This window comes from Engraulis encrasicolus, chromosome 24 (assembly GCF_034702125.1).
Source record: "Engraulis encrasicolus isolate BLACKSEA-1 chromosome 24, IST_EnEncr_1.0, whole genome shotgun sequence".
In the NCBI taxonomy this organism is placed as follows: domain Eukaryota; kingdom Metazoa; phylum Chordata; class Actinopteri; order Clupeiformes; family Engraulidae; genus Engraulis; species Engraulis encrasicolus.
In genome coordinates, this window is record NC_085880.1 from 26090282 (window position 1) to 26103681 (window position 13400).

General features: G+C 45.9%; 2 protein-coding genes across 2 annotated transcripts in view; both read left to right on the plus strand.

The window, feature by feature from the left end:
• The window catches only part of chrm3a (cholinergic receptor, muscarinic 3a), a 78315-nt gene extending 77814 nt beyond the window's left edge, over positions 1-501 (plus strand). Inside the window, exon 3 of the mRNA XM_063191058.1 lies at positions 1-501. This exon is cut by the window's left edge and continues 1429 nt beyond it. Within this exon, the coding sequence (XP_063047128.1) occupies positions 1-501 (501 nt within the window).
• A 7082-nt stretch (positions 502-7583) lies between these two features.
• Positions 7584-13400, plus strand: part of fmn2a (formin 2a) — a 75200-nt gene continuing 69383 nt past the window's right edge. Inside the window, exons 1-2 of the mRNA XM_063191977.1 lie at positions 7584-7613; positions 9328-11773. Coding sequence (XP_063048047.1) covers positions 9337-11773 — 2437 coding nt within the window. The 5' untranslated portion in view covers positions 7584-7613; positions 9328-9336. The remainder of the gene's footprint in view (positions 7614-9327; positions 11774-13400) is intronic.

The following is a 13400-nucleotide window of genomic DNA, read 5'->3' on the forward strand; positions in this document are numbered from 1 at the left end:
TCCTCTCCGACCAGCTCCGACGCCACTGCCTCGGCCGACACTAGCGCCAGCACCACCACCACCACCGCCACCAAATCACCCTCCGTGCCCATCTCTTTCAAAGAGGCAGCTATGGCGCGTCGCTTCGCCGTGCGGGCGCGCAACCAGATCACCAAGCGCAAGCGCATGTCCCTGGTGAAGGAAAAGAAAGCAGCCCAGACACTGAGCGCCATCCTGTTTGCCTTCATCGTCACGTGGACCCCGTACAACATCATGGTGCTGGTCAACACCTTCTACCAGGACAGCATTCCCCAGTCCATCTGGGAAATCGGCTACTGGCTGTGCTACGTCAACAGCACGGTGAACCCCATGTGTTACGCCCTGTGCAACAAGACCTTCCGCACCACCTTCAAAATGATCCTGCTGTGTCGCTGGGATAAGCAGAGGCGAGAAGGAAAGCAGCCGCTGCAGCAGAAACAGGCCGTCCGTTTCCACAGGAGGTTACCCAGGGACTCGACATAAGGCCTCCATATGCTAACATACGCTATGCTAACATATACATAGGCCTACATACAGCAGCTGCTCGGGGATGGATTATTATTCTCCCAAAGATGGATTAACGTGGTGTTTATTTGCTAGTGGACAGGAAGGCTTTGACGTTTATGGATGAGCTGAGCAAACATTTTTGGAGTCTGCTGTGAGCGACCTGTTCGGTTCCTCTTTTGTCGTGCGAGCTGGAAGCCAGAGGCCAGAAACGAATTCCACCGAAACTGTTACTGAACGGAAATGCCACGAGAACAAGAAAGGGCTTTTGACTGAGGAAAATCTGCTTGCTGTCTTTTACCTGAAAAGATTTCCAGATTTTACTTTGATGAGTAATTCTTATTTCTCAGCATATTTTCTGCCAAGTCTCCCGAAGGTGTTAGTTTTTTACCTCAGGCTTGTTAAAAAAAAATATTGGTTTGAGTAAGTAAACCTACAAGTAGGTTCCTGATCTAAGAGCTGGACATTAAAACCACTCATTGAACACAAGAAAGGAAAACTCTTTTTAGCCCTAACATTTTCCCGTATGATTCAACAATTTTGTAGAAAATTTAAGAGGAACATTGTGAATTGTCACTATCAGTATTTGTATGCGGATTGAAAAAAAAGTGCTTAGAAGAAATTATGGATAAATATAATGTGTTCTGTACATCTCAAGCCATGTTAGAGCAGTTTACGTTTTTTTTTTCTCTTGATTTGGATAAATCTTTGAATTTTGACAGTACTCTGACCGTACAAGCTGCTGTTGTGTTCTGTGCGTTTTGCTGTTTACATGGTTTGAGGAAAAATACATTGTGTATGTATCAGAAAATGTGTGTGGGTATATTGCTGATATTTGTACATTTTGGGTGATCTGTATTTGATAACTTTGATAGATTATAAATGAACTTATGCGGTGTACTCTCTTGTTTGGGAATTACATAAGTGTTTTTGAGCATAACAGTGATGACCTGGTTTTCCTATGGGGCATATTTAAAACAGATGTATGCCATCAATCAAATCATACAAGAACAACACTAGGTAACTTCAGTAGCTGCCTTGACAGAGTTTTATTACGTGATTTTAATTATGAAGAACACTCAAGGCATTGTTTTCAGTCATGTTTTTATTTTTTTTCACCATATTTGACAGCCCATCCCACAGTACCTGACTGATGAACTCTGAAATGAAGTTTGTGGAATGCAAATGAACGGAATGTAATCACAGCTGGCGTTGTCAGCCTGTCATCTTCCTTCTTTAACATAATGATTGTTGTGGGCAAACTCCCATGATGTCCAATATTCTCCAAAATATGCATTATGATTTTGACATGGTTTGATTAATTAATAGTGCATACCTTCCACACATTAGCCCTAGCTTTCATTAATGGATGAATTTATTTCTTCATCATAAATTATATACATCCATGCATGTACCCATAATGAATTCTGCCGCACACCCATGTAGAATCCATTTTGGTTAGGTTTTGTAACCTTGCCATCGACAGTAAAGAGTCTGACAATTAAGTGTCCAAGTCTGTATGCGTAATTCAACTCGACTTGTAGAAATGATCACACAGAGCAGCAGTGCCCTCTGCTGAACAGACATGCACATTACACTTCAGCAACAGTTTCTCAAGTTAGAACATCACAGTGGGAAGAATGGATGATCCAGTGAATGAAACAGTTCATGCCTTATCGACAAATCAACATTATGAAATTTGGTTCAGCCTTATTATTCATAAAAGAGAGAATGCCTTAGACTGACTTCAAGTCAACAGCGCTAGTGAATGTCAAACAGTGTACAGAAGAGGTGGCAGATCCATACCAAAGTGTGCAGTGTATGACTACATGTGCTTTGCCCTGATGACTTAATTACTTGATTCAAACAGCTGGCTTCTATCACTTGGATGACATAAAAAAAATGTAGATGTTTGTTTCATCACAGTGTCCCTTTCAGTGACGTCAAGAAGTAGATACAAACATTTGACAACAGATTTAGACCAGAAACTGATCCATTTTTGTTTTGGTAAAACATGGACTATATCTGGTTTATGTTGTGACGTGTGGTCATGTTTATTATGGGACTGATGTGCATTTATTAACAAAAATATTTCTGAATGTTTACAGAATATCATTTTGTGACAATTTGTGATGTGTAATGAAATGCCGTTCCAATGCTAAGCATTTCTATACAGCAGTCTTTCCTTTTTGAAAACAAATAATAAATGTCACATTTTTAATGTGATGACTCTTGTCTTTTAAAATTCATATGGTGTCTATTCTTTTAACTATTCAGTATTTTAACCCCCAGCCCCTCGACTTCAAAAATGACCTTATTTCCATGACAAAATCTATTCAAGGGACCTACATGGTCAATATTTGTTGTCAAAGTTGCTTTAGGGGCTTTTGTTGCCTTACGCACTGGGAAAATTCTGACTCACCATTTCAGTTTATTTAAGTTTGTATCAATTCCATTTCATTACTATTCTGATGGGCGTTAGTACTTGCCAATGGCTACTGTCTACATGTATGGGTTCACGCATGTATGGGTACAAAATGTCCCCCAAGGTATGTGCATGCTTCCCAACCACTGTGGTCACAAATCTATTGTGTATCTTTCAACATGTTAAAGGTACAAAATCTCTGTGTATGTTGAGCTGTGAGATAAAATGACACACAATCCCTACACTTCTGCTGAAAACGATGGACCCAGCTGGCATCAATGCAAACCTACATCAAATTACATCAACATTAATTGTACTGCATTAAAATCCTGCCGTGAGGATGTTTTCCATAGCCTGGCAAGCCAGACTAAAACATCAAAGTTTAGTCTGGAATCACTCAGTTCAGGTTGCTGGGTGACATGGGTGGGACCAAACCATTGTTGCTGTGGTTCAAATAGAGCTCCGAAGTCACCCGGAAACATGTAGCAGACTGTTGTTGTTAATGCTGTTGTTAGCATTTAAGGACTTTCCGGTTCCCAGCGACGACCGTGGGGAATGGGGACAAGTCTCAAATAAGGTGTGTGTGCAAACACGCGATTAGCGAATCCTGCAAACTGACGAGGGTATTACAAATAGGCTGTAGGGATGAGATGATTGATCATTTTTGTGTCAAACGGCGACATAAATACGATGTTGCTATCACATACTTAACCCGCAAAACTGGCAGACTACAGGAGGGAGATTTCAGGAGCCGTGACCATGGTAACCCACGGCAAACCGACACAAACCTTCCTGGTACGAGACTTTGGAAATACTTCTAAGCTCTGATACAGGTTGTTTTTCACTCCTGGTAACACTCTTTTGATGAAACGTAAATAGTGCCATAACTGCAATTACTCCAATCGCCTTGGTTTAGTATACTTTCAAAACTTACCATCAAGGTGAAGTTTGCTCATGCGACTATAGCTCACACGAGAATGTGAGATGTAGTTCCCAAAAATTCAAGAGTAGCCAAGGTATAGCAACATTACTTTATTATCGTTATGTTTAGGTTGATAAATACACACGCGTTATTGTGCTGCTTCATTTGTTACCAAGGAAAGGATGCAGGGATAGGCGAATGACTAGCCTGGCCGCGCCAAAAACCCCTACAGCAGCGGCCACTAGGGGCGTCTAGATTTCTAGGCTAGCGAATGACGGCTGTCAAAGGACCACTTCAGTCAATTTCAATATGCTGTTGTATTGCTCACGCTACCCTTGACTTGTCATTACCCGGTGATGCCACATTTTTCGGCTAAGCCCTTTCCCAGATATGAGCTATTCTAATGGGGGCAGCGTTTGTTTACATTTTTTTTAATTAACATAGGCCTACTCCAAATATTTTCCATTAAGGTACCGCTGTTTGCTAGTTGTCTGCTGTTGTATAACCTTTCGGATGTTTTTGGGAATAAATAAAAATGTTTTAATGAAATGTAAACAAAGAGCTGCCCCCATTACAATGACCAAGATCTCTGAAAAGGCTGAAGAAGAAGGAAAAAAAACTCTCAGGTACTGACAAGTCCAGGGTAGTGTGAGCATTACAACTGCATGCTGAAATTGACCGAACTGGTCCTTTAACGTTTGTCTTATATTTTTGTTAACCCAATGTTAAAAAATATATTCCTGGAAACCGGATTTCCGTGAAAATGCTAATCCGCGCATACAACTCGTCGTCACCCACTTAGGAGCTCTATTGCCTCTGCACTGACTTGGGCAATGCTATGACCAATCAAATAACCTCTTTTGATTAGCCATAGCCATCCTGCTGTTTCACGGTCACGGTCACAAAGCCGTGTCATAATCCTGCCAAACCCACCCCAAAGATTCAAACAGGGTACATTCCAATATGCAGATTTCCATCCTCCACTTGTGCTTGTGGCCTCGCATTTTGCTGACGCCCCGCCTCAATGGAAAAAACAACAAAGTTTCCCTGCTGTCAGCCTAGCCAAAACAATTTTTGGGGGACTGTTCTTCATGCACCATCCCGATTGCAAATGAGGAAGTGACATTAGAATTGAGCTTTTGATATATATTGAATACATTTTCTGTTGTGGATGACGTCATCGTGAGGTCACAAGCAGGCAGGTGAGCAAGGGAGGGCGGAAGTCCGCAGATTGGAATCCACTGACAGAGGAAAAAAAACATGCATTGTGATTGTTGGGCAGGGGATGGTAATCTTACATGGACCAGTGATAGAACAATACACAAGCCATATTTTTTACAATATTTTATTCAGTAAAATTATTCAGTAAAGTATATCTTGCATATGACATGCTCCATGACAAAGAAAAAGATTGACCCTTTGCATTAATCATAAATGTATACTCTTGACCGATATATACACTAGGCCTATATTACCAAAAGTATTCTCAAACCTGCTTTGACTCACATACGAACTTAACTGTTCATATGTGAGACAAGGCAGGCTAGCTAACACTTTGGTAATATAGTGTATTCTTTGCGCCAACATACTCTATATTACCAAAATGATTTGCTCACCTGCCCTGACTCACATATGAACTTAACTACCATCCCATTTCTAACCTAACCTTGCGGGCAGCCGTGGCCTCGTGGTTAGAGAGTTGGTCTTTCAATCTAGGGGTTGCAGGTTCAAATCCCCCCTGACCCCTACATCTCCATCCATGGCTGAAGTGCCCTTGAGAACGGCACCTAACCACACATTGCTCCAGGGACTGTAACCAATAACCTGAAAAATAATAACTGTAAGTCACTTTGAATAAAAATGAAAGCATCAGCTAAGGGCAGTCATGGGTGAGCGGTTAGAGCGTCAGACTTGTAGCCCAAAGGTTGCCGGGTTGGTGGGGGGAGTAATCAACCAGTGTTCTCCCCATCCTCCTCCATGACTGAGGTACCCTGAGCATGGTACCGTCCCGCTGCACTGCTCCCTAGGGGTGCCATTGAGGGCTGCCCCCTTGCACAGGTTAGGCATAAATGCAATTTCGTTGTGTGCAGTGTCACAATGATAATGGGAGTTGGAGTTTCCCAATGGGCTTTCACTTTCACTTTAAGTGTAATGTAATGTAATCCATAGGGTTCAATATGAAACCGGGCACCTTTTGCAGCTATTTCAGGTAGAATTCATTTAGAAAGACTGTCCACATGGTTGAGGAGGGTGTTAATAGGACGTTTTGACCATTCTTCCAAAAGTGCATTGGTGAGCTCACACACTGATGTTGATTGAGAAGGCCTGGATCTCTCTGCTCTAATTTATTCCAGGTTAGTACTCTGTGCAGGCCAGTCAAGGTCATCCATACCAGACCCTGTCCTCCATTTCTTTATGGACTTTGCATTTAAAGTTCCTTTCACTAGAACTAAGGGGGCAGCCCAACTCCTTAAAATCCACTCCACCTGAAATGTAACATTCTCCTGGAAAACTCCAAACACAGACTCGTCCATCAGACTGCCAGATGGAAAACAATGATTCATCACTCCAGAGAATGCATCTCCACTGCTCTAGAGTCCAGTGCTGATGTGCATCCGAAGCTTTGCATTACACTTGGTGGTGTAGGCCAGTGGTTCCCAACCTTTTTCTTAAGGGACCCATGTTTTTACTATTGTAAACTTTGGTGACCCAACCACACGAGCGCCCGCATGAGACGGAGTCACAAGATGCCCTCCATTTCCTGCGAAAACTTATTTTAGTTATTTTATTCCTCAATTCGTCTTTGGTCAAATATAGAATAAATGTTTAATGTAGCACTTACAATTTGTTGCGTGTATACATTTATTACTTAAATGCTTTGTCTTTTATTCAACATGGGCTATATATATTTAAAACGAAACCCCTTAAAATCAAGAGGGCTCCGCGACCCCCTGTGGATCTTTGGCGACCCATAAGGGGGGTCCCGACCCATAGGTTGGGAACCACTGGTGTAGGCTACTGTAGGGCTTAGATGCAGCTGCTCGGCCATGGAAACCTATTCCATGAAGCTCTCTGCTGCATAGTGTACTTGGCCTAATCTGAAGGTCACACGAAGTCTGGAGCTCTGTGGTGATTTACTGTGCAGAAATTCGACCACCTCTTTGCACTATGCGCTTCAGCATCCGCTGAACTCTACGTCAGTTTTTACTACCACTTCATAGCTGAGTTGCTGTTGTTCACAAACTCTTCTATTATCTTTAAATAAAGCAGACCGTTTAATTTGTTGCATAGGTGGCATCCTATGACAGTTCGATGATGGAATTCACTGTGCTCTTGAGGGCGGCCCATGTCTGTCTGCCTAGGTAATTTATTTTAATATACACCTTTGGTCAGGCCAAGTGATTAGGACACCTGATTCTGATCACTTGAATGGATGAGCAATACTTGTTGTAATAGTGTATCTGTGTGTGTTTACGTGTGTGTTTATGTGTGTTTATGTGTGTGTTCGCGTGTGCGTAAGTGCGTGCGTGCGTGTGTGTGTGTGTTAGTGTTTTTCTGATCAGTGTGTGTGTGTGTGGTGTTTGTGGTTTCCATAGCTATAGCTAAGGGGTAAGATGACAAGAGGACATGTGATGATACCCACCCATCTTCATGTGACTGAGGAAGAACAGCAGGCCTGCATTGATCACAAACATTCATTTGTCCTCCACACAATCTGCAGTACAAGGGAAACCACACAGACAAGTAAGTAACTCTTTCAATTTCATGTCTTTCTGTAATATATAAATTAATCTACTGTGTGTATAGCAAAAATGAACTGCTTTGATAGGTAATCAAATAATTAACTTAAATAATTAGTCTATTACTCAGATACTGTATTTTTAACAGCATACAAACAAATAAGTGACTCTTTCAAATGCAAGATGTTTGCTTTCCTTAACACAGTACATAGTACATTAATGTGTGCATATTGAAAATTAATGACTTAATTTAATATTACTTAGATACTGTACTCCAAGTAGAAGATTCAATTTACTTACCTTTGCTGTTAAAATGGTAAAAACGGCAAAAATCCTCCTAAACCCATACTTTATTCAAGTCACTGAACAGAGCGATTAATCTTATGCTTGGCTGATAGCCCTGACATGTATAGACATATCTTTCACATTCTCCCCTGATGTAATTTCAGGCCTGGTTAATGCATTAGGAGTGGCTGCTGGCTGCAAGTCTCAAAAAAATGTATTGGCAAGCAACACAACACTCCCTGACTTCCTGATGTACTGTATAATGACCAACAATAACAATTGAGGATATGATATGCTATGTCGTACTGCAACTGGAACCAAGACGATGGTTGTCATGTGATTGGCGGTAATGCAGTTCGAGGAATTTCAATACTATCCGGTTACTGCCCATCTGTATACATTGCATTTACAGCAATTAGAAAGCACAACATTCTTGAAATTATAGTAATAGGTATTTAAGTAGCAAAAAAATAAGTAATGCGGTGCAGAAGATTCCTAGGTCCTTGTCCAGATATGAAGACGCTAGACTTAAGAGGAGAGGCAACCTAATACACCGCCAGAGGTAAACAGCTGACACAGTACTCCTGTACTAACAGTAATGACTGTTTAGCTAGAGGCTTCTGAGGGTTGAGTGCAGATACACTAGCGGTCATTATGTCCCTGATGAAGGAGTCGACTCTGAGAGCGGCCGGCGTACTGTAAGAGGGTCTGAGCCGCTGAGCTCGAGGTCACATCCTGTTGGCTGAATAATTCACGAGTGGCTCTCCTACCGGAATCTATTTTAATGATGTAACTCGATCAGCAGCGTTTTCCGGGAATGTGTATAAAATGCGAAGAGGCGCTTGCCTCTGAGTGATGACTGTGATGAGACTGAGTTGATGTGTTAATTCTTGGGGATGATGTAAGGGTTTCATGGCATTACACACACACACAGAGGCACACAGACACACCAACACACACTGACACACACACACACACACACACAAACACACACACACACACACACACACACACACACACACACACACACACACACACACACACACACACACACACACACACACACACACACACACACATGCTTGCAGGAGAAAAAAAAAACAAATCTATTTTTAGCCTCCCTGTCAGGATTGCACAAGATTATATTCCATCCGGAATGCCCCTCCCCCCTATGAAAATTATTGTGACAATCTATAATACTGAGTGTAAAATCCCACAATGAAATATAATTAGATACAGACATAAGTAAATAAAACAAATGCACCCTTATTTGACAGAATTTTTATCTGAAGAGATCAAATAGAGAGTATGTGATCTGAATAGATATATGATATCTGATGTAATCTAAATACATAGCTTGTGGCCATGATACAGTATGTGGCAATAATCTGCTTTGTCACTGCTTTTTGCTTTGTTTTCCCCCTGAAATCCAGCAATCAGCGATGCAGACCATCCAGACCATCGAGACCCAGCTTCCGATGCTGCGGGAGAGCTTCCACACCACTCCCTTCAGGCAGAGCGCAAGGAGGAAGAGCAGCTTAACTAATCTGATTCGAAGACAACTGCAGCAACAGCAACAACTCGCATCAACACAGCAGGGCCATCAGCCGCCGACTTTGGAGGAGGGGGGGCGTGCCCGCACGGAGCATGCTCGGATCCGCCGCTCAGCCAGCAGTCCGTCATGCGAGTCGACAGTGCTGGGAGCAGATGGGCAGGAGAGGGAGTGGGCGAGAGAGGCAAGGGAGCAACGTGGGGAGGAGAGAGCAGGGGAGGAGAGGGCGCATGCCAGCCTGCTCTCCCTCACTGCAGCGTCACAGGCACAGGCACAGGCAGCGGTGGTAGAGGCAACGTCACAGCAGCTCCAGTCATCACCGGAGAGAGGCAGCGCGAGTGTAGTGAGTGTGAGAGTGAGCGAGGGGAGAGCTAGAGGAGGAGGAGGAGGAGGAGGAAGAGGAGGATTAGAGTCTGCCAGCAGTAGCAGCAGCAGCAGCACAGCAGAACAGATTCCACTCCACCTCCCGCCCCTGCTACAACACGAGCGCGGGCAGCATCCTCAGCCAGCGCTTAAGCCACAGCTTCACCCTCTGCCCCAGGATGGCCTTGCTGTCAACACACAGGGTGCCCAGCTGCTGAGGACCGCCACTGCCACCACCGCCACCATGGGGAACCAGGAGGCCAAGCAAAGGAAGGCAGCCGCCGCGGCCGCCGCTGCAGCGGGGACAGAGGGGACAGGCAATGGGTGCAAGAGCGAGCATGGGGACCATGAGAGCTCCAAGAAGGGAGCAAAGAAGCCACAGAGCAAATCCAACAGAGCGGGCGATTCTGCAAAGAAGAAAGCCAAAGCGGACTCTGCTGCTTCCACCACCACCACCACCAAGGCCTCGGTCTTCTCCAACTTCAAGAAAGGCCTGTCTCGGGCCAAAGGGGCATCCCGCGAGAGCATTCTGGATAGCGGTGGTGGAGCCAGCCAAGCCGGCTCAGGGATTAGAGCCGCCGATGTCAGCATGTCGTCAGGCGACGAACTGGACGGCATAAGCGACAGCGACCCCGAGCACAGACCCCCGGCGACGGCGCTGCGGGCCAGCAGGCAGTCGAGCCCGGAGGAGGGCAAGAGCGCGGGCTCGGACAGCTACAGCTACCACTCGGCCACAGACCACCAGGACCTCCTGGCGGACATCCAGCTGGCCATGCGCATGCAGCATGGCACTGGGGGCGGCGGCATCATCACAGACGACCTGCTCAAGGAGGCAACAGGTGAGGAGTGCAGTGGCGGTGTAAGCCTGCCTCGTGATCCCACCATCCCCGACGCCCTGTGCGACCTGCCCCTCGATCCGGAGACCGGCGCCGGCGAGGCCTTGGCCGAGGATGAGGATGGGGCCGTGTTGGAGGAGACTATGCGCAATGACACCGAAATAGAACAGAGTGAAAAGAAGAAGACCAGAGCTCGGGTGTCGGATGGCTCCAGCGAACTGAGGGCTGAGAGCTGCCCGATGTCTTTGCATGAGGTTCCGCAGCTCACCATCACCAAGACGCCCAGCATGCAGAGCTTCCAGGACACCAACACGACCACAAACACGTCCTACGAGAGCGCGGACGAGCAGCAGCCCGACGATGGGGGAGCGGGGAGCTCGGACCTCGGGTCGCCCCTCGAAGAGGGCCTGGATGGCCAGCGCGACCTCCACAAGGTCTCCCTACCCTCCGGGCTGGAGGCCGTTCCGGAGGTGCCTGGCACTTGGGTGAAGAGGCCTAGGTCAAGGGGAGCTGGGACGGGCAGCCCACTGAGGTCACATAAGAGCGTGAGCAGTGTGGATCTAAACATGGCGAGGGATGAACCTGACGACGGGAGCGGCGCAAGAGCTGAACAGCTGGGGTTCCTCTCCTCACAACGCCGGACCAGCAGCAGTATCGCCTTCACCCAGTGGGGCTCACAGGAGAGCTCAGAGCAGGAGGGGTCTCAAACCTGCCGATCACCTCCCAGCCCCGGGGTGGCCAAGCTTCACCCCACCATCCACCCGCTGTATGTGAAGACCACCACCAGGCAGCTGACCTCCCCTGGCCACTCTCCGGTGGGCTCCCCGGCCCAGAGTCCCCAGCCCCTGCGCCGGCAGAACTTGGGGGGAGGAGGCTTGGTGGGGCCCGGGAGCTCTAGGGTGCCGGACAGGCGTCGGGCCCAAAGACAGAGGTCCAGTAGCATTGCCGGGCCCATCAACTACCCCCCGGACTGGCCTGGGTTTCTTGCAGGCCTGCGGAGCGGGTCGGAGGATAGCCCTGAACCGCCACAGGAGAAGCCCCCCGGAAGGAGGCTCGGCGCCAGGCGCACATCCTCGTGTCTACAGACGTATGGCGGAGGAGGGGGCTTTTCACTGGATGTTTTCTCAGGTCAGTACACCCACAGTCAAGTTCTGCAGTGTTAATTCAACACTCATAGTGGTGGTCCTACTGTCTAAGAGTTGAATCAACAACTCAGAGTTTTCTGTGCAAGGTTAATCACTGGACAATGTGTGGGAATATGTATGCATGGGCGATCCTGTGGAGAACAGATTTGAATGGATTTTTTTTTATCATCTATAAAAAAAATAAACCTTTAAATGGCTCATGATAACTGAGTTATTTGAGAACAGTGAATTTAATGAATATCATTAAAAATGTAATGGGAGGCTTAATGGACCAACATAATGAGAGACGATTCAAATCTAATCTGTAGGAAAGCCCGCTAGCCTCTGTGGATCACGTGCAGAGTACGGTGACCCTGCCTCAGGTGTTTCTCCCCCTCTCTACATCCCCCCCCCACCCCCCTGTGATGAGTGCTGGAATGTCAGGCCGCTCTGTGGCCGCCAGCTAAGAGGTCTGGCTTTCTGCATGGCTGCCTCTCTATGCGTTGGGAAGCCTCCTCTCAGAGCAGAGCAGAGAGCACACATGCTTATGTTCAATCCCATGCTTCTTCACACACGCTCGCACGCACGCACACTCTCTATCTCCCTCCCTCCCTCTCTCACTCCCAGTCTCTCCCTCACTCTCCCTCTCACACACACAAACTCCCTGTAATGTAATGATGTATTGACGTATCTGTATATTACGCGGTGACACGCTTCACTTGAGCTCTGTACTGTACTGCTACGTTATAATAAATATCCACGACAAGAGACACATATTGTGTGCGTATCGTGACACCCCCCATCCCCCCCCCCCCCTCTCTCTCTCTCTCTCTCTCTCTCTCTCTCTCTCTCTCTCTCTCTCTCTCTCTCTCTCTCTCTCTCTCTCTCTCTCACACACACACACACGAACGCACACACACACACCTCCTTCTTTCAGAGCTTGGCTAGCTAGCTCCCACAGACAGACACGCACACACACAGAGCAGAGCAGAGCACCGCAGGTCACACTAGTGCCTTTTGAAAGGGTCACATGAGGACCATGAGAGGGAAGAGATCGGGAGGGTGGGAAAGAGTCAGAGGAAAAGAAGAATGGAGAAATCATCATCTATGATTGTTAGTGGGTCTATGATTTTACTGCTTAACTGTTAAGTATTCACAAAAAGCAGTATTTCTCAGCATGATGGTAAATAATACAGAATAAGAATGAAGAAATAATTAAACTATAATAAGTTTTTCTCGCTTTATATCTCGCAGCTGGGGACCTGGCTAGAGGAGGAAGACCTATACCAGTTCAAGAGATACTAGTAGAAATTCCTGAATATATTTGATTTATTTTATTGGCTGACTTAAAAATACTTTTGCATGAATGCAGATGACAGATCACTATAATGTGAAGCATGCTCTCACCTTAGGCCCTTAGCCTCTGATTTTGAGACGGATTCTTCTCTCTAACATTATTATGGCCTTTACCAAGTTATCCTGAGGTGTGGGACAGCAAAGTCACAGAGATCTTTTGACAAACACACAGAGTTTTTTTCATTGAGTTCTATTATTTTAATAGACGTGCTAACGTTATCTGCTAGGATATAAGACATTTTACTGTCAAAACAAGGAAAAACAAGCTGCTGTTT